This window comes from Liolophura sinensis, chromosome 8 (assembly GCF_032854445.1).
Source record: "Liolophura sinensis isolate JHLJ2023 chromosome 8, CUHK_Ljap_v2, whole genome shotgun sequence".
NCBI lineage: Eukaryota > Metazoa > Mollusca > Polyplacophora > Chitonida > Chitonidae > Liolophura > Liolophura sinensis.
Genome location: NC_088302.1, coordinates 44,273,140 through 44,294,523, shown reverse-complemented (window position 1 = coordinate 44,294,523; position 21,384 = coordinate 44,273,140). Strand labels below are relative to the sequence as shown.

The 21,384-nt window shown below is 39.1% G+C and overlaps 2 protein-coding genes across 2 annotated transcripts; both read right to left on the bottom strand.

The window, feature by feature from the left end:
• Positions 1 to 1,913: 1,913 nt before the first annotated feature.
• Positions 1,914 to 7,341, bottom strand: LOC135472965 (malignant T-cell-amplified sequence 1 homolog). Its single transcript, XM_064752713.1, has 6 exons — positions 7,182 to 7,341; positions 5,925 to 6,077; positions 4,975 to 5,075; positions 4,537 to 4,673; positions 2,428 to 2,495; positions 1,914 to 2,049 (listed from the first exon to the last, which is right to left on the bottom strand). The coding sequence occupies exons 1-6, from the start codon at positions 7,190 to 7,192 to the stop codon at positions 1,968 to 1,970; spliced, it is 552 nt and encodes a 183-aa protein (XP_064608783.1). The 5' UTR covers positions 7,193 to 7,341; the 3' UTR covers positions 1,914 to 1,967.
• Positions 7,342 to 11,466: 4,125 nt separating this feature from the next.
• On the bottom strand, positions 11,467 to 20,599 carry LOC135472964 (BTB/POZ domain-containing protein 17-like). Its single transcript, XM_064752712.1, has 2 exons — positions 20,476 to 20,599; positions 11,467 to 14,311 (listed from the first exon to the last, which is right to left on the bottom strand). The coding sequence occupies exons 1-2, from the start codon at positions 20,485 to 20,487 to the stop codon at positions 13,058 to 13,060; spliced, it is 1,266 nt and encodes a 421-aa protein (XP_064608782.1). The 5' UTR covers positions 20,488 to 20,599; the 3' UTR covers positions 11,467 to 13,057.
• Between the last annotated feature and the right edge of the window lie 785 nt (positions 20,600 to 21,384).

Here is a 21,384-nt window from a genome sequence, read left to right as displayed (position 1 = left end):
GTGTCGAATAGCTTTCGGGGGGAGGGGGGGGGGGGGGGGGAATGTGTACCGTTATAAAAATTTTAATGAAATATAAGGTTATTGAAAACACTATATAGGAAAAGTAAGAAACAATTTTGTAATTTTTGTACCCTTTTCTAACCGATGAGATGAGAATTAGACGTTGCATGTATGCTAACATACAGCGTCTTATACTCTGGGCAAAGAAACCGTTTTCCATTAGAAAAATTTACTTTCAATTTACATTCAACTAAGTCACGTGAAAGTGAATGCGCTGCTCAAATGATTTATGATGTTTGTTTAAGAGGTACTGAAAATGAAAAGCGTAGTGCAGATAAATTTAAAATTCTGCAGCGGCGGACACTTCTTGCCATTTTCCCCATTCAACATGGCAGTTTCACAAAAACCGGAAGTTTGGCGACCATATTTACCGTGTCTCACGAATACTATTTATTTATTCATTTGATTGGTGTTTTAAGCCGTACTCAAAGAATATTTCATTTATATGACGGTGGCCAGCACTATGGTGGGTGGAAACCGGGCACAGCCTGGAAGAAACCCACGACCATCTGCAGGTTGCTAGCGGACCTTCCCACGTACGGCCGGAGAGGGACTCACGAATAGGTTGGTTAAGTGAATTAAACTTAGCCTACACGATACTTGCAGCACGCACTACCAGAGTTAGGCCTATTAACAGAAGATTTCACGTGATCGATGGTAGAGATATGGTGACCGGCACCGATAGCACAGTTGGTGGAGCGTCCGCTTCGGGAGCGGTAGATCCAGGGTCAATCCTGGGTCGAGTAAGACCTTAAAAGAGCAAGTTGTATATCCCAGCATGAATGGGATAGTGCAACGACTGGTTGACCCGTATGAGCATAATGGGTCGGGCGGGGGGGTTACGTGACTTCGGTAATTCGTCTCATTGAAGTAGCACTCCTCGTTGCAGGACGGTGGAAATCCGTCCTGCAACAAGGAGGCACATGCACTCTAAGGATTCCTTCGTCGTCATATGACGGAAAAATTGTTGAGTGCGACGTTAAACCTCAAGCACGCACTCACTCACTAGGAAATATGGTGGCTCCAGCGGCCCCAGCGCTGGGAAATCAAGCCAGAATTGTCGCTTAGTGGTCTATTCCCTGCTACCGGATTTGTCCGACTAAACAAAAAAACCTACAACCTTACTGGTTTTGGGTTTTGTTTAGCCAAGTGAAAGAATGTTTGCCGATCTATACACCAATGTAAAGTTTATGGTGTCAGCTTTTGGACGAACGCCATTTGGTTGAGATTATGTTTGCTCATACGGTTTATTAAGGACGAAGATGTTCCTATAAGACAACAAAACACACACTGTAAATCTAATACATAGGGCAACATAGTTCCTGGTTGTCACTATAGGGGGTAATCCACACAGCCGGTTATAATAATACTCCAGTCCGCAAACAGGGCATAAATCTTGATGACCAGCTAACCTAGTAAACATAACTGCGTCGGCACTCCCAGCACTGAACGCTATATACAGGAATAATGAATGGATCCAATACATCCGATGTCGTGCAATCCCTTCTCGTGACAAGGTTACTTTGAGATCCATTCCCGGTGAAATTGGAACGTCATGACGTCAAAGACAAATTGAACATTTGTTATCAATGTGTGGAGTATCCCGTTGACCTATTTGCAACACTATTACCCATGATTGGTCAATTGCGTGCCTTTCAGTTCGGAAAGGTCTATTAAGTGATTAGTCCCTCATATATAACCTGAAGTTACTACATAACCTGCTTTTGAAGAATTTTACACCATTTTAGTTCAGCCACAAAATATATGCTTTAAATTAGGCACAAAAAAGCATCCTCACTCAGTTCAGCAACAAAATATACTATTACAAATCAAATAATAACAAAATATTTAAGTAGACATAAATGACGACTTTATTACACAAATCACATTGACAAGGCATAGACAAATTATTTAATGGGCTTCATTATCCACAGGCCATCGTTCAAGTAATGTAAATTCTCTATCCCTACGCCTTTATTTTTCTCCAAGCTGAAAATACATAAATAATTTTTATTTATAGGTGTTAAGTCAGAAGTAATGTGAATTTAATGCATAAAAGATCAGTAACTTTATCAATTAGGATAATCACATAAACAGTAATAATAATTCCATTAAAAGATAAAATTTAAACCTGCATGGTGAAACATTTTGGCATCAACCTCAAGATATAGTCTGTATACTGTCAGTATACACCCTATGCAGCATTACAAGACTTGAGGGCAAAGTATTTTTCCTGATTAAACCACTGTGTATTGGTTTTAAGAGGTTCAATGGCACCTGCTCAAATGTATCATGTTAACAGCTTTGAACTAACAATGTAAGTGGTTTAGGATTTCAGGTAGCACAGCAAATAACAAAGATACTCACATTTCAGACGTGGATAACTTTGTCAGTCCAATAGCCAAAGCATGCTGTTTGCCTTCTGCCATTATAGCCTGCAAGGATACCATGCAACTGGCTATTATACCCCTGGCTACAAACACAGTTATTGATAGCTGGCTATCTAAAAGTTAACAAAAGGCATACCCTGCCAAAAGACCCTAAATCAAACTTGGCCTGGGAAAAACAATACGGATCTTTCAGATATCATGTTCAAAAGCATGTAACAAAATATATTTAACTTAAAGGGATACAGTTTTGTCCCTGATTACCTGGCGTGAGATAGAAGGGCAAGTCCAGGCTTCTTCTGGAGACTTAAAATGCACCTGTCATATCAGTTGTAAGTTAGTGGTCCTGGTCACAAGTGAGTGAGTGAGTGAGTGCTTGGGGTTTTAGGTCATAATTTTTCAGTCATATGATGAAGAAGGAGTCCTTCGAATGCAAGTTATGTGCCTCCTTGTTGCAGGACAGATTTCCACAGCTCTTTTATCTAGTGCTGCTTCACTGAGACGCCTTACCGAAGGCAAGTAAGCAGCCCCGCACAAGCCTTTATACTGATACATGTCAACCAGTCGTTGCACTATCCGCTTCATGCTTAACACCAAGTGAGGAAGTTACAACTTCCTCTATTAAGGTCTCAAGTTGGCCAGAAGTGTTAAAAATATAGACTGTTGGAAATGTTACCAATGTGTGGAACATCCGGTTCCATGGGTGTTATGACAGACGAACAGATTTATTTTTTTGGATTTATTTAGTTGGTGTTTTGTGCTGTACTCAAGAATGTTTCACTCATACCACTGAGGCTAGCATTATGGTGGGGCGAAACCGGGCTGATCTCGCGGAAACCCACGACTATCCACATGTCGCTGACAGACCTTACCACGAGCGGTCAGAGAGGAAGCAGACTAATAGAATGTCAAACACTATGACAAAGAACCAGGTCAAAGGCAGGCGCAGTTCTTACCAAATGATATATCCCTTTGATTGCTATGGACCAATGATCTGGGATAACATAGCCCAAGATAAGCAAAACAGCTACAGACAAAGTTCTAATTCCAAAATACAATTAATAATAACAAAAGCACAATAACCTCCATTAGTCTTTACCATTTGAATCATGAATACTTTCATCTGAAACATAAATCCTGATTTTTGAAACATAAATTCGGGCTTTCATCCTCACATCTGAACCATCAATCTTTACTTTACAACCATCAATCATCACATTCAAACCATCAATCCATCGTTCTTTGTGAACGATATTATTGGTTGCATATGACTGTTACTGCTACAACAGTAATAAAACACACACAGACATTAATACATGGGAATTGTCTTCAAGAGTTATCTACCTTTACACCGTGAGGCTGTATTCATTTTTTTCTAGTTATAGTATGTATTTATTATCAATATATTGGTTTAATGGGTCAGTTGTTTGGTTGTATTGATTTGGTTGGTTCACTGGTTTGTTTAGTTTGTGGGGTCTACTGCATGCATTTATTGCAGTATTTTCTGACATATTCCTGGTTATCTTAGTTGGTTTAAGCCTGACTGAACTGGATTTGGCCTGTGATTGTAAATGTTTAACTGATTATGTGTGATGAAAATAAACAATAACAAGAGACAATAATGAGTCATGGTCTAAGAAAAACACAGCGCCATCTGGTGTCTATAAAGGGATCCTGTCTCAGTGGTACACTAAGCTATCTTTCCTTAAAACATACATGAATGCGAATACAATTATTATGGTTTTATCCCAAAAAATTGTTTCTGAGCTTCCATTTTTGATGCATACTTTATACCTCGTAATAAACCAACTATTTTATGCATAGTTTCTGTCAATGACATCATCAATGAGCTTACTGTGAACATGGGACCATCTTGGGTGGGACTGGATTCCCATTTTTGTAAAAATAATGATTTTAACTTTGATTTTATTTCATTTTATCACTGCCATGTTAAAAAATAGGAAAGAAGCCCTACTGTGCCATGAATTGGCGACATCATTTAGTCTGGGAATGACGTAATTTGAAAACTGCGTATTGTTTCTCATTCTAACAATTATATTTCAAGTTTCAAAAGTGAGATGCCCTTTACCACAACACTCTCCTTCTCCAGATCCTTGGTCATCTTAGCCCCAGGGGAGGTAAGTCCAGGACACATGATGTTTGCTCCACTCAGGACGAACCTGATCGCTCCCTTATCCACCTGCATCCATGGCAGGATAAATGGAACTGTAAATGCAAATTTAACCTGCTCATTTACTTGGGCCTGACTGTTTGAAAATGTCTTAAGATTTAACATAACAGCAGATAAAATATAGGATATAATGCAAAAAAAGAACAATCAAAGGAAATTCATGTATAGGTCATTTCAACAAAAAATAGGAAAACACAGAATGGAGCTAGAAACATAAGACACATAGGTGAAATCCATACTGATAAGGAAAATGTTATACAGTATATTGAACTTGTCTTATTTAACAGTACGTTCAATATCAGTACATCTGCACCACAGTTATTGATAATAACATACATTTGTGTAGGAGTTTGAGGCTGGGAACGTAGGGGCCTTCTCTGCCCTTGAAGAACAAGACTTGGCCATTAGAGCCGGCTAACAGCTCTATGTGTTCATGGCTGCAAAACAAGAAACAAACAGAAACAATGAATACAAGTGTGTTGACTTAACCTTGATTTAAGATCAGTGAAATACATAGACTAAAACATGGCTCAAACAATTTACATAGGACTATTGATTTATATTATGATAAGCAAAGGGGCAAGTTGAAAAGCAGTTGAAAAGTATTGTACCTCTTAAAAGTTAAGAGGTACAATAATTTATATATTTGTTTGATTAATGTTTCAAGCTGTCTTCAAGACTGACATGAAGGAGATTAGTTTACCGGTAAGTGAAGAAAACCTGAGTTCCTGGATTAAACCACTGGCCCTTGGCAAGTAACTGACATACTTTCCCCTATGAGTTGCACAGACTGTTGGGAAATTGAAATCGTATATCATATTAGCAAGAGGAGAATGACTCCAAAGTGCTTCACATATGACCAGTTAAACAAACCACACAAGCGCTGTCAGTCACTTACTTCCACCCAAGCCAAAGAGGAGGTCATTCCCGGCCTCATGTGCAAATAGAGCCAACTCTTCCTATAACAAGGCAAATGTTATAAAAACTTTCTCATGTGCAACATGCAGACTTGCATACCATGTTGGTGGATGACAAGAAGTCTTCAATAAAATCAAGACTGATATTTAATTAGCCCACCTAAAAATAAGGAGACTGTGGAATTGTCCAGTGGGGGGAATGTTTTGGCAGGAGAGAGACAGGGCCTACAAGGGAAATTGTATGGGGGAGGAATATATCTGGACGTTATGAAGAAGGAGGTGGTAATGCACCTGAGAGTGATGTTTAGGAAGGTCAATGTAATGTACACTCCTACTGTATGTGTACATGCATGTAGATGATATCATTACCATTTAACAATTTTCAGAGTCTCCTTTTTGGGTAAAATCTGATCTATGAAGTTTTCAGCTTCTGGGTAGTCCTGTAGAATGCTGGCTCTTACTCCTCTCTGAACAGATGACTTTGCATTGTTCACACCTGACACCATGTCCTTGCCTTCAAATCTTATAAAAAGAAAGGATAAAACCATAATAAATCATGTCAGCATACGTCTACCTGCATGAAACAACTAAACTACGATACACTGAGCATCAAACCAAATTTGTACACAATGATGCATGTATATATATATATATATATATATATATATATATATATATATATATATATATATTTGAGAGGGTAGTCAATGACTAAACTATCACATTAAATTTAAATAAAATAAACATTGCCCTCAGGCGATTTCATTAGTTGTGCAATAGACAGTACATCTTGTATTACCTAGAGCTGTACTAAAACAAGTCATTGTTCTTTTTTCACTGTAATGTTCACTGAGATTAGTTTAACTGTTGACTTTCTGGGATCTAATAATAACAAACAGGCCTGTGTGTCTGATAAAAGGGAATAAAAAAAGCAAACAGTGATTTCATTTGGATTCTGATCAAACACAAGTCCTAGAGCCATACATTCTAGCATAAAAATGTTAGAAGGTGCTGACATCACCTGTGAACTGCTGTAAAGTGTGTCACCCAGTACCCAATAGAATGAAAATGAAATGAATGGTATTTTGCCACAGATACTGTGAACAATGAGTACTGAAGTAAAAATGCCCAATGTGTTAATGGAACCGGCTAAAAACAAAGTATAAACCCTGAAGCAATGTCATATAAATGACAGAGACCTGTGACAGAAACTAGAATAATAAACGTCTTAATTAGGCAAATTGTACATCTCACATTCAATTTTACCCAATGAAAAATCACTAACAGCACGTGACCGTGGGTTTAGAAAAGACATCAGAATGCACGTGGAAATCAACACGTAAATATAACCCCAGTCCTTACAACTCCCCAGTACTGTTGACAATAGACTTCAACGTTTAATTTAATTGAACAACTCAGTGGGATACAGCACAGGCCTACTACTATCCACTTTCCCAACCAGCACCCCCCCCCCCCCCCACCCACCCCCTTCCTTCCCATCACAAGCAACACACCACAGTATCAGTCACCACTCTACAGTCACAACTGTTACCAGTCACAGTAGCCAGAACAACAACAACATAACAATAACCCTGTGCCCAATCATCCTTTTTCTCCTCAACTCACTTCTTGAACATTTTGGCTTGGTGCTCTTCTTTTCACTTGTTAACCCTGTTGTGCTGCTGTGCCCATGTGAGTTTTGCTAAGTATATCTGAGTTAAACAACAAGAACAGTTCTGTCGGTCTACTTCATAAATACATGTGCACGGAAGACCCCATCTTGTTAAACGCTGTTCATTTGCTAGAGGGGAGGCAACTCTTGAAAACGCGAGCTTGGCTTCACTGGCCTATTCTGAATGGAAACATTTCACACATGAAATCATTATGTGACAAATATAATCTTCCACCAGATTATGACAGGTACAAACTATGGAAACTAATATTTAAATCGTGTACAAGAGTAATAAGTAACCACATTCTATGTATATGGTTACATATTCTATGTAAGAAACCACAATTTAAAGACAATCCTCTAAGACACTCCATCTACATGCCTGTATGTACATAATTCCTCATTGTACATGATGCATTTGGGGCATACTAGAGGTTATAACTACACTGGTGCTACTCTCAAGTCTGTTTTAAATTTTTACTCAAGACTGTATTTCTAGACGATCTACAACCAAATCTACTGATGTTTATAACATAAATACCAAAAATGTATGGCTGTTAACCTTTTCGCTGTGTCTTAATCGGGTAACAAGACTAAAATCCTTCAATATAAATTCCTGCTAGATTATAGATTATAGGGTCTACCGGTACACTTCATCCCCGCTGCAAGTAACACTTTTCTACACAGACTCTGTGCTGTTCCATCTTCTAGCTGTTCAATGTGTGGTCACTTAGATACATTATTACACAATTGGTAACCTGTTGGCCAAAGAGAAGAATTGGGGCATTGTTTTCAAACTAGTTTTCAGGTGTTTTAAACCTCTTTGTATCCCACTGATATCTTATATGGTTACTTCAAAACGACTTTTCGAAGACTGATTTGAAAATGTTACTTTATGCCAAGTACTTCAAATCCTTCCCTCTTGTTACAGATCCTTCCTTCAACTTCAGTGTATGCAAAATAAGAAAGCTCACCAGCAAGCATTTTGATGATGAATTTATTACAAATCTGCATTCGCCAATTATATAGTTTTATACAATTGTATACAGTCGCAAAATTAAAATCTAAATAATAACAATAATAAAGGTTTGAAATATAGGTTTATATCATTTAGGCATATCAGAATAGCTTTGTGGCTAACTTTAGGTTTGTACAGTTATAAATGTCATTATTCATATAGAGTGCCGGTGTCTGTTGTACGCTGTCTGTCTTAATTACTCCTTTTGAATTGCTATTTTACTATATTTTACTATACATGTATGTATGTATGGTTTGTATAAACGGAAAGCAGTTATATTCGTATGTACATTCATTACATGCAACAGTCCTTCTCACTGCTCAAACCAGAACCGTGTGTATGTCCCATAATTTCAATGTCAAAACATTATATAATGACATCCTGTAATCCAGACCACGTAGGCATTCAGATTGTATTTATTTATTTATTTATTTGATTGGTGTTTTACGCCGTACTCAAGAATATTTCACTTATATGACGGCGGCCAGCATTATGGTGGGAGGAAACAGGGCAGAGCCCGGGGGAAACACACGACGATCCGCAGGTTACTGGCTGACCTTCCTACGCATTCAGATTGTAAGCGTTAGGCCTAAAGTAAAACAGTGGTCATGAACGAAATGAATGCCATGTGAGGAATAAATGCCCATTCTGTATATCCATGGAACATGTATTCAGAATACCCTGTAAGCCTCTCTCGTGTGAACCGATTCACAGTACCGAGCACAATCTTATAACTTACTCTGATAAATTACAGTTTTGGAATTTATTCAAACAGTGATTGGCGCAATGCCTATAGACGTCAAGTTATTGCTTTCCAAGAGACAGAAGCTTGCAAAACTTATAAATAAATATACACTCAGAGAAAAACTTGGGTCGGTTGACTCAAAAATCTGATTAATTCAATGGAGGTAATTAGTTGAGTCATGGCCAATTCCTGTGAATTTTCCGACCAACCAAATGAGTCAAAGTATAACCAGATGAGTCTCTTGACTCAGTTCAGCAGCTGATATGGCTCAGTTTTCTGAATCGAATTACTCAGATTTTTTGGTCAGTGGACCCAAACTTTTCTCTCACTGTATAACTAAATAAATAATAAATAAATGAATAAATACATGAATAAACCAACTGAACCCAAATAACTCACTGTCATCGAATAAGTGAAAATTTCTTGAAAATGGCGTATATCAACTAGAATAAATATAAGCCATTTTTTCTTCAGAACACAATTAACCACCAGTCATATTATTTATTTGAGTGAATCGCGATTTCAGCCACAATCAAGAAAAGTTCAGGTTATATGGGTTGAGAAACACAGAAAAAACTAGATGCCTCGCTAATTAAATAGGCTACTTGGCAAACCTCTTGACTATGAAAGGCAACAACCAAACCATCGATAGCTGAAGTTACACAAGCCTTTCGTTTCACTGATTAGGGTTCGAGCGACTGTGACTAACCATTCGACCCCGCGAGTGCTAGATTTAAATTTATTTACTTTTATTTATTTGATTGGGGTTCACGCCGTGCTGAAGAATATTTCACTTTACGACAGTGACATATTGAACTGACAGCGACAGCATTGGTGTGAGGTTCCTGGGTCATTGCGCCAAGGCGCTAGATCTCACTTATCAGAGGTCGAGTGGATGTGGCTATATAACCAGACCAAGCAGCGAGAGGCGGATTTCAGCGTGCGATGTCACTGAGGCGTCCAGTAATGTGGACTATATATACCGTATAACCAGTCGAAACATTACGGATTCGAACAACCATTGAATATTAGCTTAAATTGTGACCGGGTGCGTGTTTCATGTCGACATAGACTGGGCAACTGAATTATCTTATGTGCAAATTGTCTGCTTTGACTGGTTGACAGGTCGTGAGTGGTGTATTTGACTGGTTGAGCGGTCGCGGGTGGTGCGTTAAACTGGTTGAGAGGTCGCGGATGGTGCCTTTGACTGACTGTGGGATGTCGTGGGTGTCTTTCAATATATGGATTGCCCAATGTAGCGCCCTGGACTGGCTGAGAGTGGTGGTGTGGGGCGTCTTTCACTGTATAGGTTGTCCTGTGTAGCGCCCTGGACCGGCTGAGTGGTCGTGTGTGGCGTCGTCCATATGGTTTGTCTTGTGTGGGGTTTTTGGTCGTGTGTGGCTAATTTTACAAAATGAGTTTTCTTCTGTGATGTCGTACATTAGTCGAGTGGACGTACGTGGTGTGCTTGACGTGAATCATTTATTACCAGTACTGAAATACCACGAGACGCCTCTTGCGACTGAGGCCGAACAGTCAACAGTTTTCAATGTTGTTGGAAACAAGCAAGGAATGTCCTAGACGAATGAAAGAAGTCGGTATCCAAACCGTGCACCATAAGAAAACTGTGGCCGAGGTGGCTATCGTGGCAGTGCGGCGCAATGACCCAGGAGCCTCACACCATTGACGGCGCAGTGAGTTCAAGTCAAGCTCATGCTGGCTTCCGACCGTACGTGGAAAGATCTGACAGTAGCCTGCTATGCCCAGTTTCTTCCCACCATAATTCTGGCCACTGTCGTATAAGTGAAATATTCTTGAGTGGAACGTAAAACATCAATCAAATATATAAATTAAATATAAGTAAACTAAATGGTACACGAGTAACAGTTTACCGGTTACATTACACGACGAAAAGGAACTAAGACAAATTCTGCAGCGTAGGAAGAGAGGTAAAACATTTTATTTAGAACGTATGGCATATGGTCCACTTTACCAATCTCGATTTACACACAATATATCATTTACTTATCTTCATGGGATCTTATCTTAATCATCTCCTGAGATGTGCTCTGACTAATATCACTTATAACTGCGTATGACTAGAACTGAATGGGAAGTACACAATTTATACACATGTCTAAACACTTCGTGTAAACAGCAAGAGCAAGTCATGGTTGAACGATTCCAATATATACCCGCGTAGATATTTTGTTCAAAGAAAGAAAAAGGGTGCAAAATTGCCAATACTGTCTGCGGTATCTCCAAGCAACGTTTATTCAATGACTTATTCGCTGTAAAACTTCGACTCTCAATGAAGGCAAGGCAATATTTTTATCTGAGGTAAACTTCAGGAATGACAAGTATCCAACATTACTATATAATGTTGATAATATATATATATATATATATATATATATATATATATATATATATATATATATATATATATATATATATATATATATATATTCTCGCCTATTTCCTTAAGAGTATATATGTATATATAGATGAATCACGTCTAGTCTACATCGTTAATTAGATAAACAGTACTGTGCCAACTGATCTGGAAGCGATATGCATGTAATCCGTTTTCCTTTTTGTTATCAGTCAAATGCTTGGAAAATGGCAGACAAGCTTGAATGTAAATTTCAAAATGTACCCCAACTACACAGATTCATTTACACGTCCTGCAAAACGCCTCCACAGTTTGGTGGGTTTTATCATGATACGTCGTGAACAACGTAATTGTATTCAACATTATTAATAATCATATTTTCGATAAACATCCGGCAACTGGAACTGGAATATCACCTCCCTTTGTTTCGTTATATGACATCTATTGTAACACACTCTCCACTACACAATCCGTGGTGTTATACATAGGCAAAAAAAATCTTCACTAATCTCAAGTTAGTCTGCCATCAAGAATAATGACTGTTACAACAATAAATACTGTTCGAAGGAAATTTCTCCTGTTTCACAAATAGCATTGAGACCCACACGTTTTCGCAAGGCCATATATTATTTGATCCATGTATAGGCTTCACATAAACAACTAATTATTATAAATAATTAGGAGTTACAGCAACTGAATGTTTGTTATATACTGTAACAAAATGGACAACAGGCGTCTTTGAAGAAATGACTTGGCGACGGGGAGGAAAAGTAGGAGGAGACACCATCAGGTACGTCATATGAACCATTGGGTGAAGACATTCTACTCACGATAACTATCGTAGCGTGTGGAGTGTATTCGGTTGTTGTATCAATATTTGGCGTATCTGGATTGTCGCTCGTGTTTAATGCAGTTCGCTCTCAAAATAAATACACACACAATATAGTGCTAACTAACCATATGCTGATGATGATGATGATTCAACAAAGGCTAACAGGATACCATAGTCTGGTAAAAGCGGGAGAGCAGTAAAGAAGCACTATACAATACTAATTTAGACAATATTAATCTTTAATAATATGATGCTATATACACACGTGGTTGATGATTCCTCACGCCAAACGGAAATGTAGAATTGACGAGAAAGTGACAACTACGAATGATGTCATAATAAATACAATTAGACAAACCCAGCAAAATCAAACTTGCTCTGGGTCTACCCTTATGACTACTTTCATAAACTATACGGTGTACTGTTATATAATAAAAGGGACTCCTGAGATCTACCACGTATTTTGGATAACAATACCCATGCAGTTGTGAGTAACATCATGTTCAAAGAGTCGTTAGCGATTCCCATTATGTACAATTGCGGTGGCGTTAGCAGAGTGTCCCTAGCGTAAGTTTGTCGGTGGAACCTCACTTGATCAATGTCGGGTTTGTGCTTTCCAGATCACTTTCACAGCACTTCGTAGATCCATTCTTGGAAGTAATATATAAACGCCTAAGGCTACGTGATTTTCCAAAAAATTCAATAAAATACTGACGTACTTAATCTAATTGGTTATAACGCGCTCTTTCACTATTGAGTCACCACAACACAATGTTTAAAATGTCTCCGGACATTTTCCTCTATACGGGCAGTTACATGACAGCGAGCTCTGGTGGTGATTTAATGAGGCACCGGTTTGATGAGAACCAGCATGTTTTTAGCCTCCTCAGAATCAGCGATGGTCAACTGCATTGTGAGGCTGTTCGTTCGTCCACAGATACATGTAGGGGCTCTCTCCACCTGCACGACCTTGTCTTCCTCATTAAACACCACCAAACTGGCTTGGATCCTCGCCTCGCTGTTCACCATGGCGGATTCATGACAGTACATCTGAACCGTCCACACGCCCGTGTCACCTGACTTGCGGTAAGTTATCTTCCATTCGCCTTCTTTGGCTGTAGAAGGAACAGGTCCTACACCGGTTTTCACGTCAACCTGAATGCCGAAGCGTAAAGTGTTTTGTATTCGGACCTGATCGACAGCCAAGTCTAGGTAATCTCGGGGTAAGAAGAATTTCTGGTTAAAGGAAATCCCCAGTTCAGTCTGAGCAGGGCACAGAGACCGGAACCTGTATGCCTGTCCAACCAAGTCCATGAGTATCCCATTACTGTCGTCTCTATGCGCCAATTCGCAGTTCTCCACCTCGCGCAATTCTACCACCTTCATCTGAGGAAAGCGAATAAGCGGAAGAAGTCGGGAGGACGCCTCGGTTAAATGCAGAACATGGCTTTCATCCAGTAACCACTGACTCAGCGCAAGAAAAAGTCCAAACTCGCTTTGGGTCACGAGCTCAGAGCTTTCCAAAATGTCGCATACGAAGTCTATGTCCATGTTTATCCACTGAGGTGATTTCAAAATCACATCAGTGTTCCAGGCTATGGTCTTGGTACACTGGTGTATAAGGTTCTCCAGATGAAGCGCTTTGGCCCAAGGGTACCAGTTCAAGGCATTCCGCACTTTGGGAGACTTTGTGTGCTCCACCATGTAAGATGTACAGAGGACTTTGAGAGAAGCCACATTGTACTTGTCCGCTAGACAAAGTATCCCGATGGCGGAATCGGCACTTATTGATATCTCCGCCGTGTACAAGTAACGAAGGAAGCGATCAAACACACTTTGACACTCGGCTGTTTCACTCAGTTCGATTTCTTCGCGGACATTTTGAGACCAGGGTTTCTCGTACAACATTGTCCGGAAGACATCGCTGGACTTCGCGAGAACGAACTTGTGTCCATGAAAACGGGCTTCTCCAACCTTGAGGACGACGTCACTTAGAGCTTCTTGGTTATAAAACTGGGACACGGTCAAGATGAAATTTCCTTGGTCCTTCAACACGTGGTCCAGGTTATCTGGCGTTGTCGGAGACTCCATCACCTGGGCAGACAAAACAACAGGCTGTTGGTGACAACATATACATATAAAGAACGGTAAGCAATTGCAAAACAATATTGATGGGTCAGTCTGTTGGCTCCAGCTTTTTATCCAAACGTACTTGAGATACTTAAGATACTAAAAATAAAATTAAGAAGATGAAAAACTACTACTTCCTTAACAGTTATTACTAGTTTTTAGTAATAACATTTACAAGAACTTAGTGAATAAAAGCCTTGTCCAATTACTGGCAAAATACTCTCATGCAAGCACTTGTATCACAGACCTGCCTATTATCCTAACGATCTGATTCGTCGGCAATACATGCACTGTTATACAAGCACTTGTATCGCTAAAAGTGTACCTATGTGTTTACAATCACTTATATATAATCAATATATATGTTCTCCTATACCAGTACATGTAACCAAAACCTCAACAGTGTATATATACTTGACCCTGAAATACTAGTAATCAAAGACCTAATCTGGAGGCAATATATATACTCATGTAAGTACTTCTAACCGAAGAGCCGATTCCGCAATATGCATGTACATCAAGATTATGCTGTTGCAACCCATCTTGTATTATCAAATAATATATGTTATAAAAAGTATGAACAGAATTATTACCTCTTCTGAGAAGCATTCTGCGACTTACAGTTAAAGTTAACACTATAGACAGAGGAAGTAAAAAGCGTACATGGAATAAACTTACACACTTACTTCATGTATGTAGATTTACGTCCGCGAAATTTTGTATCGTCAGATGATTATATATATATATATATATATATATATATATATATATATATATATATATATATATATATATAAATTAATCAGCCTTCCATAAGTTTTACTGCATCCTTCCCAAAAAATTATTAAGTCATTAGAATTTTCGCAATGGTTTATATAAGTTACTGTTTTCCGAAGACTGACGTATGCCAGGACACCTGGATAACACAGAATGACGTAGACAGCACGTTCTGTCACTGTTAGTGGAGCTACTACATCGATCCACGAATAATTAACCGCCTGACATATAGTCATATATACACAAAGAGCATGCTTGGTCGCTCCCACACAAAGCCTAAAGTATACAACCATATTGATCAAACTCTCCAACGCGTTATATACTTACAAGTCTGTATATAAACAATGCGTGGTGGTCATCCTACGGTCAGACGTACACAAATAAACAAACCTAAGAGCAAAAGCCAAAACACTCTCTACATACGATGCATGACGAAAAAAAAAAACAAACAAAAAAAACATGACCCCTGAAACCATGCTACATGTAATCCGATATTAATGGTATTAAAATGATTAAGGATGAAATGTAAATTATGTACATACATGGCTGAAATCTACTTATAATAAATAGCCCAATCCTTTGGAGAGCTAAAAAATAATAAGTATTTGCTGTGATTAATAGAACAGTTATATTAGTCCCACGTATTTGTGACCCAGAACCACTATGTGAGATAGGAAAGCGAATAGGAAACGGTTAGCGCTCTGCTTTCACGTATCGAATACGCCTGGGCGACCTACTAACGCCGAAGACAAAGATGTGCTTTTGTAGCATACCTTACGAATGTTGCCCACGTTTTCCAGAGCTACCTGCTCCATAAGGTTACCTTCCTCCCCGTCCATAACAAATACAGCTGATTCTAATTCTTCACTGTTCGCCATTGTGACTCTCAGAATTCCTACGGTACTGATCTAAACCTGCCACAATACAGTGGCATTAGAAAAGCCCTACAGAATGCTATTGGGCTCCACAGCTATACCTTGTGCCTAGGCTCGATAGGGTTGCATTACCCGATCTATCCGCCAGGTAAAGACAGTAACGGTACTGCAGGATCGATTAGGTATGCCACGGCCAAGCCGGGTGACTGTCACATATAAGTGTATATAACCAAGGGAGATCAGCCTTTGATAAACAGCCTCTAAAAATACAGAAACCATACCAGAGGGAGGTCTTGAGTTTATGATATTATAATATAACATCCAATATTATTACTGCTTGCATAGTAATTATAACTCCTTCATGCATTAGCCGGTTCTCCCTATCTCACTTAACCTTTACACGAACCTGTTAACAGCTATACAATTAGGATCGCCTTATGTTGTAGACATGGCGTGACAAATATTTCACCTACAGTGACACATTATAGGGCCAGATAGCAGTGGTTAGTCATGCGTATCTTGTCCTATAATGCTACATGTAACGTGAACACTTCATGCGGTCAGTGTGGTTGATATGCTTATACGGTGTACTATACCAGGTCAAACAAAACAAAATTTCTGTAAGAGTTGTTCGAGTGTTTCATATACTTATTTATTTATTTATTTGATTGGTGTTTTACAACGTACTCAAGAATATATCACTTATACGACGGCGGCCAGCATTATGGTGGGAGGAAACCGGACAGAGCCCGGGGAAAACCCACGACCATCCGCAGGTTGCTGCCAGACCTTCCCACTTACGGCCGGAGAGGAAGCCAGCATGAGCTGGACTTGAACTCACAGCGACCGCATTGGTGAGAGACTGCTGGGTCATAACGCTGTGCTAGCGCGCTAACCAACTGAGCCACGGAGGCCCCCTGTTTCTTATACTAACTTCATGTGACAAAGACATAAAACCTAATATAACGTGTTATAAGAAAGACGTAAACGTCTAGGCTTACGTCTTAAAAAGTAACATTCCAAATCACTAATCGTTGTGAGTTCAAATCCAGCAAAAGCTGGCTGCTCCTCCGATCGTCCGTTTGAAAGTCTATACAACATATAGTGTGCGCCTAGAACTATAAACACGTCTTCATCCCAAAAGTACCAAGTCAATCTACACAATTCCTTTAAGTGAATCTGATCAAAATACACCACACGTACAGCGCGTTATCATAAATGTATAGAAAAGTATGGTATATACACGTACTTAAAAAAGTCCAAACAGCAGAATTTCTGGAACTGTTCGTATGGTACATGTGCTAATCTATGTACTTAGATTTCATATATCTAAAAAGGATATATGAAACAGTTATCACAGAAGAATGTGTAAAAAAAAAAAACTCTATAAAGTTTTGAAAGTCGAGAATATGAAGTTCAGCATTGGGGATATGGCACCGACAGACAACTCACTCCGAGTAGCCTCGCTGAAGAAGCCCGTATGAACTTGGCCAATCACTAGCGCTGAAAATGTCACGTGATAATTGCCTGTCACGTCAAAAAACCTATATTGGCCCTCGGTTGTCAGTGAGGTCTCGTATAGTGGATAGACAAATATCGATGCAATAAATCGGATTTTCCGGTTAGTTTAAGTGTTAAACTGATGCACTTTGTACCACACATTTATGACCCTGGTGAGAACGGCTGCCCGTGTCACAATGCGTACATGTTCGGCAGGAGACTGCAGTAACTAGCCAGGTGAACTAGCAAGGAAACCGCCTCGGGAGTCATTGCTCGAACAAAAATATTTTGGCGCTGCATTGCGTTTTCCTTAGTAAAGTCAGATTTATTCCGAAAATATCTTCCCGAAACCTGCACGACAGAGTATCTTATACACTGGAAAAAAAAACTCCGTTAAATACAACGGAGTTAACAACGGAGTACTCCGTTGTATAGTGTCTGAGGGAGTACTCCGCTAATTTAGCAGAGTAAACAAAAAACGGAGTTGACTCCGCTGTCAGGAGTAGCGGAGTACTCTGCTGATTTACAGTAGTACTTCGCGGATTCATGGTATTACTCCATTCCCATGGTTACAGGAGTTTGTACTGTCATACAGCAAATAACAGTCAACTCCCCTGTCAGGAGTAATGGAGTACTCCACTGAGCCACAGTAGTACTCCGCTGATTCACGGTATTACTCCGCTGGTTCAGTGTATTACTCCTCTACCATGGTTAAATGGGTTTAACCAGTCATTTTCTTATGGCGAAACCATAGGGCCATGTGCACATCTAACCAAAACAGTATCAATGAACCCAGAAAGCATCAATCAAGAAACTCATTAAGAAACAATCAGTCAAGTACCAATCAGTCAAGTATCAATCTGTCAAGCCAGTAATTAATTTAAATTCATCAGGACTACATGTACATCACTAAAATGTGCCTATTTCCTTATCTGCAGACACACTAAATTACATGTATAAGATAATGAAATTATCTAACAAAACAAAAACAAATCAGGTTTTACAGTTTTATTAATCTGTTTATAGATGTTGATTCACTTTAGAGTGACAGAGTATTCTGGACAGAACAGAATACTGAAAAATTCAAAGAAATGGCAATCTTGTGCAAAGCATCCTAGCTAACATCCATAATGAAAATTTGACACTAATACAACTATTGCAAAGTACCTAAAAACAATTTACAGATGAAAACACACACACGCACGCACAAACAAACCAACCAAAGGACAAACAAAAAACAGGTAAAAAGCAATGGCTTCTGGCAAAAAAAATAATGTACCCGAAACAAAAATGTTACAGATGGACGAACGGTCGAGCGATTCGACACGCGACGATACAAGCGAATGAGCGGTTGATCATGAGATGATTTTGGGTTATTCTTATCATGACGTCTTGGCAATCGATTTGCACAGAAAGCCGAAGGACAGATATTAGTGGTTAAAATAAAAAAAATTGATGGAGAAAAAACTGGTTGGGCAAAAAAAGCAGTAAAGAGGCTTCGGCACAGCTGTCACACACATGAAAGTGGACGAAAATTTGTCTAAAAGAAAATTTACAAACAGACAAATCAATGATTGCTTACAAAATATATATAATCTATGTAAAAGAAAATTTAAACAGAAAATTGAGTCTGAATGCAAATGAAAAACAAAATGATACATATGACCAAGCAGTCAAAACAAATGATGCATTGAAAGTTTAACACTGGTCCTGCCATGACCGTGTAACTGCCCTGTTGTAAGCATAGGCAGGCATATATACCAGACAGGACAAGGGTTAAGAATAAACATGGACAAGCCATACTTCTGGAATAATTTGTCATGCTTCAAATTAATTATATTTCAATCTACAGAACTACTCCAGAGTGACATATAATAACCCTTGAAACGCCAGCTGAATCTCCGCCTATGCTTACAACAGGGCAGCTAGACGGCCGTGGATGGGTTAGGTTTAATACATTTATACATTTTGAAACTAGGTATAGTCAGGCTACATAAAAGAATCTTTTATTCTTTCTTCTTCGTTCTGAAAGAAGTTTTCAGAACGCCAGAAGATAAAACGTACTAATACAAGGGGCAGTAGCTCTTACAAACTGTGCAAAAAAATTATTAACTACTGCTTCTAAGTTATTTACCAAAAACTAAAACAAAAGATACATATTAACAGTTCCTGCAAAACAATGCACTAGAAGTGCCTGGAATAAGCATATTTATAATTGCCAAATATATTTACAGCGTAAAAGAAAAATGCAATTAATCCTGTTCTTGATATCTTCTTAGGATCTGGTATAGGCTATTTCCTTCACTCTGTTCGGTACTTTCTCCTTACCATACACTATGTTGTAAACATTAAACTGTAGGTATTTGAAAAATAAGATAATTGCAGTAATACAATTTCTGCACATATGTATCACACCAAACATACTAAAGGTCTCGGGTAGTTAACTTACGCTATAAAATGCGTTTCCTTTATTGTTGACTATCCTCAGACGTGAAGTGACTTAAATAAGACCCAGACGGCAACTTAGTATGGTAACAGTTTACATTCAATCGTGTACCGATAAACTTGCTAAAATGAACACCGGTATTTATGTTGGAAAGCACAATTTCACCGGTCCCTCAAGATCATTTTGATAATAGCGTGACCGCTGATCGGTCTCAGTTTGCCAGTTGAGTACCCGCTGAACCTCCACCGAACTGCTGGACTGGTTATTGCGTGGCCGATCACCGGTGACAAAGTCACCGTTTTGGTCTTCGGTAACCTTTGATCGGTTCCTCCATTATCGAAATGGTAATAATGGGCAGGCTTTACCGGCGACGTATATGCCAAATTGAAGCTCGTTAATCTCGCTCGAATGATCAGTCAATACGTCATACGAAGAGTTCTGTGGACAACGAGCTATCCGAACCTTTCATGAAAAACACACTTTCGCGTGAAATAATACCGCTGGTAAAAAAAAAAAAACAACTTGCTTACCATGTAATACATGACCTTACGTAAAGCAGTCGAACTTCTTAAACAGTGGACAAACTATCATTTCAATAAGGCCTAAAGTTCTGTCACCTCACTCTTCCAAAACGAGCAGACAGCTTTCTATGAGAAACGCGCGTGACCTGATGACGTCACTCGTTAATGACGTCACTCGTCAAGGCCCGCAAGGATGAAACGGGAAATGGAGAACCGGTCAACAGTTTTCTAGCATTTAGGCTTATTTCTACAGACAATTTGCAAACATACTATTGCAACATATACATATCAATGTTGATGTATAGTGATTACTCCCATGTATGTTACATGTACAACTGCACCTCAACAATATATACATAAATAAGATTCTGTGCATCTACGTCACTATAATGCTAAACATTGAGGACTCGTCACATAGGTACTGCTGGTTAAACAGGACGATTTTCTGATCCCGCCCCCCGCAGCTCGGATTTTTTTTTCTGAACGCCCGATCGGACTAAAATAGGGTTTTGGAGATACGTGGACTTACCTTCTCCGCCTAGAGTAAGCACTGACATTTTTTCCCGGACGACTCGGTAAACTCCTCGATATGATTTCACACGACGAAATAATTTCAGACTAGCGGGAAACCCGTTCTGCACGTGCGCGAGTGTGACTGGTGTCATGTGACCAGCAATAAAATGTGACTTGATATTTTAATCGCTTCCAAGGCTAACAGGGAATGCTGGAAACTCATATGCTACTCTGTGTACCTGTGTTCAGCTGAAGGTCTCTAACTTGTCTCTTTAATGTTGACCGATTAAATACTACACATCAAGTACACTGTTTTTACCAATGGCTACAGTTTTAATGGATAACGGTACAGATAAAAATACAACTCGGTGATGAATCTTAACCAATGTTGGGTGGCACATTGTA

Coding starts and splice junctions, on each gene's coding strand:
- LOC135472965 (XM_064752713.1), bottom strand. Junction 4,674..4,974: donor CCTCAAACTCCTACACAAAT/GTATGTTATTAT, acceptor TTGCATTTACAG/TTCCATTTATCCTGCCATGG. Junction 2,050..2,427: donor AAGTTATCCACGTCTGAAAT/GTGAGTATCTTT, acceptor ATGTATTTTCAG/CTTGGAGAAAAATAAAGGCG.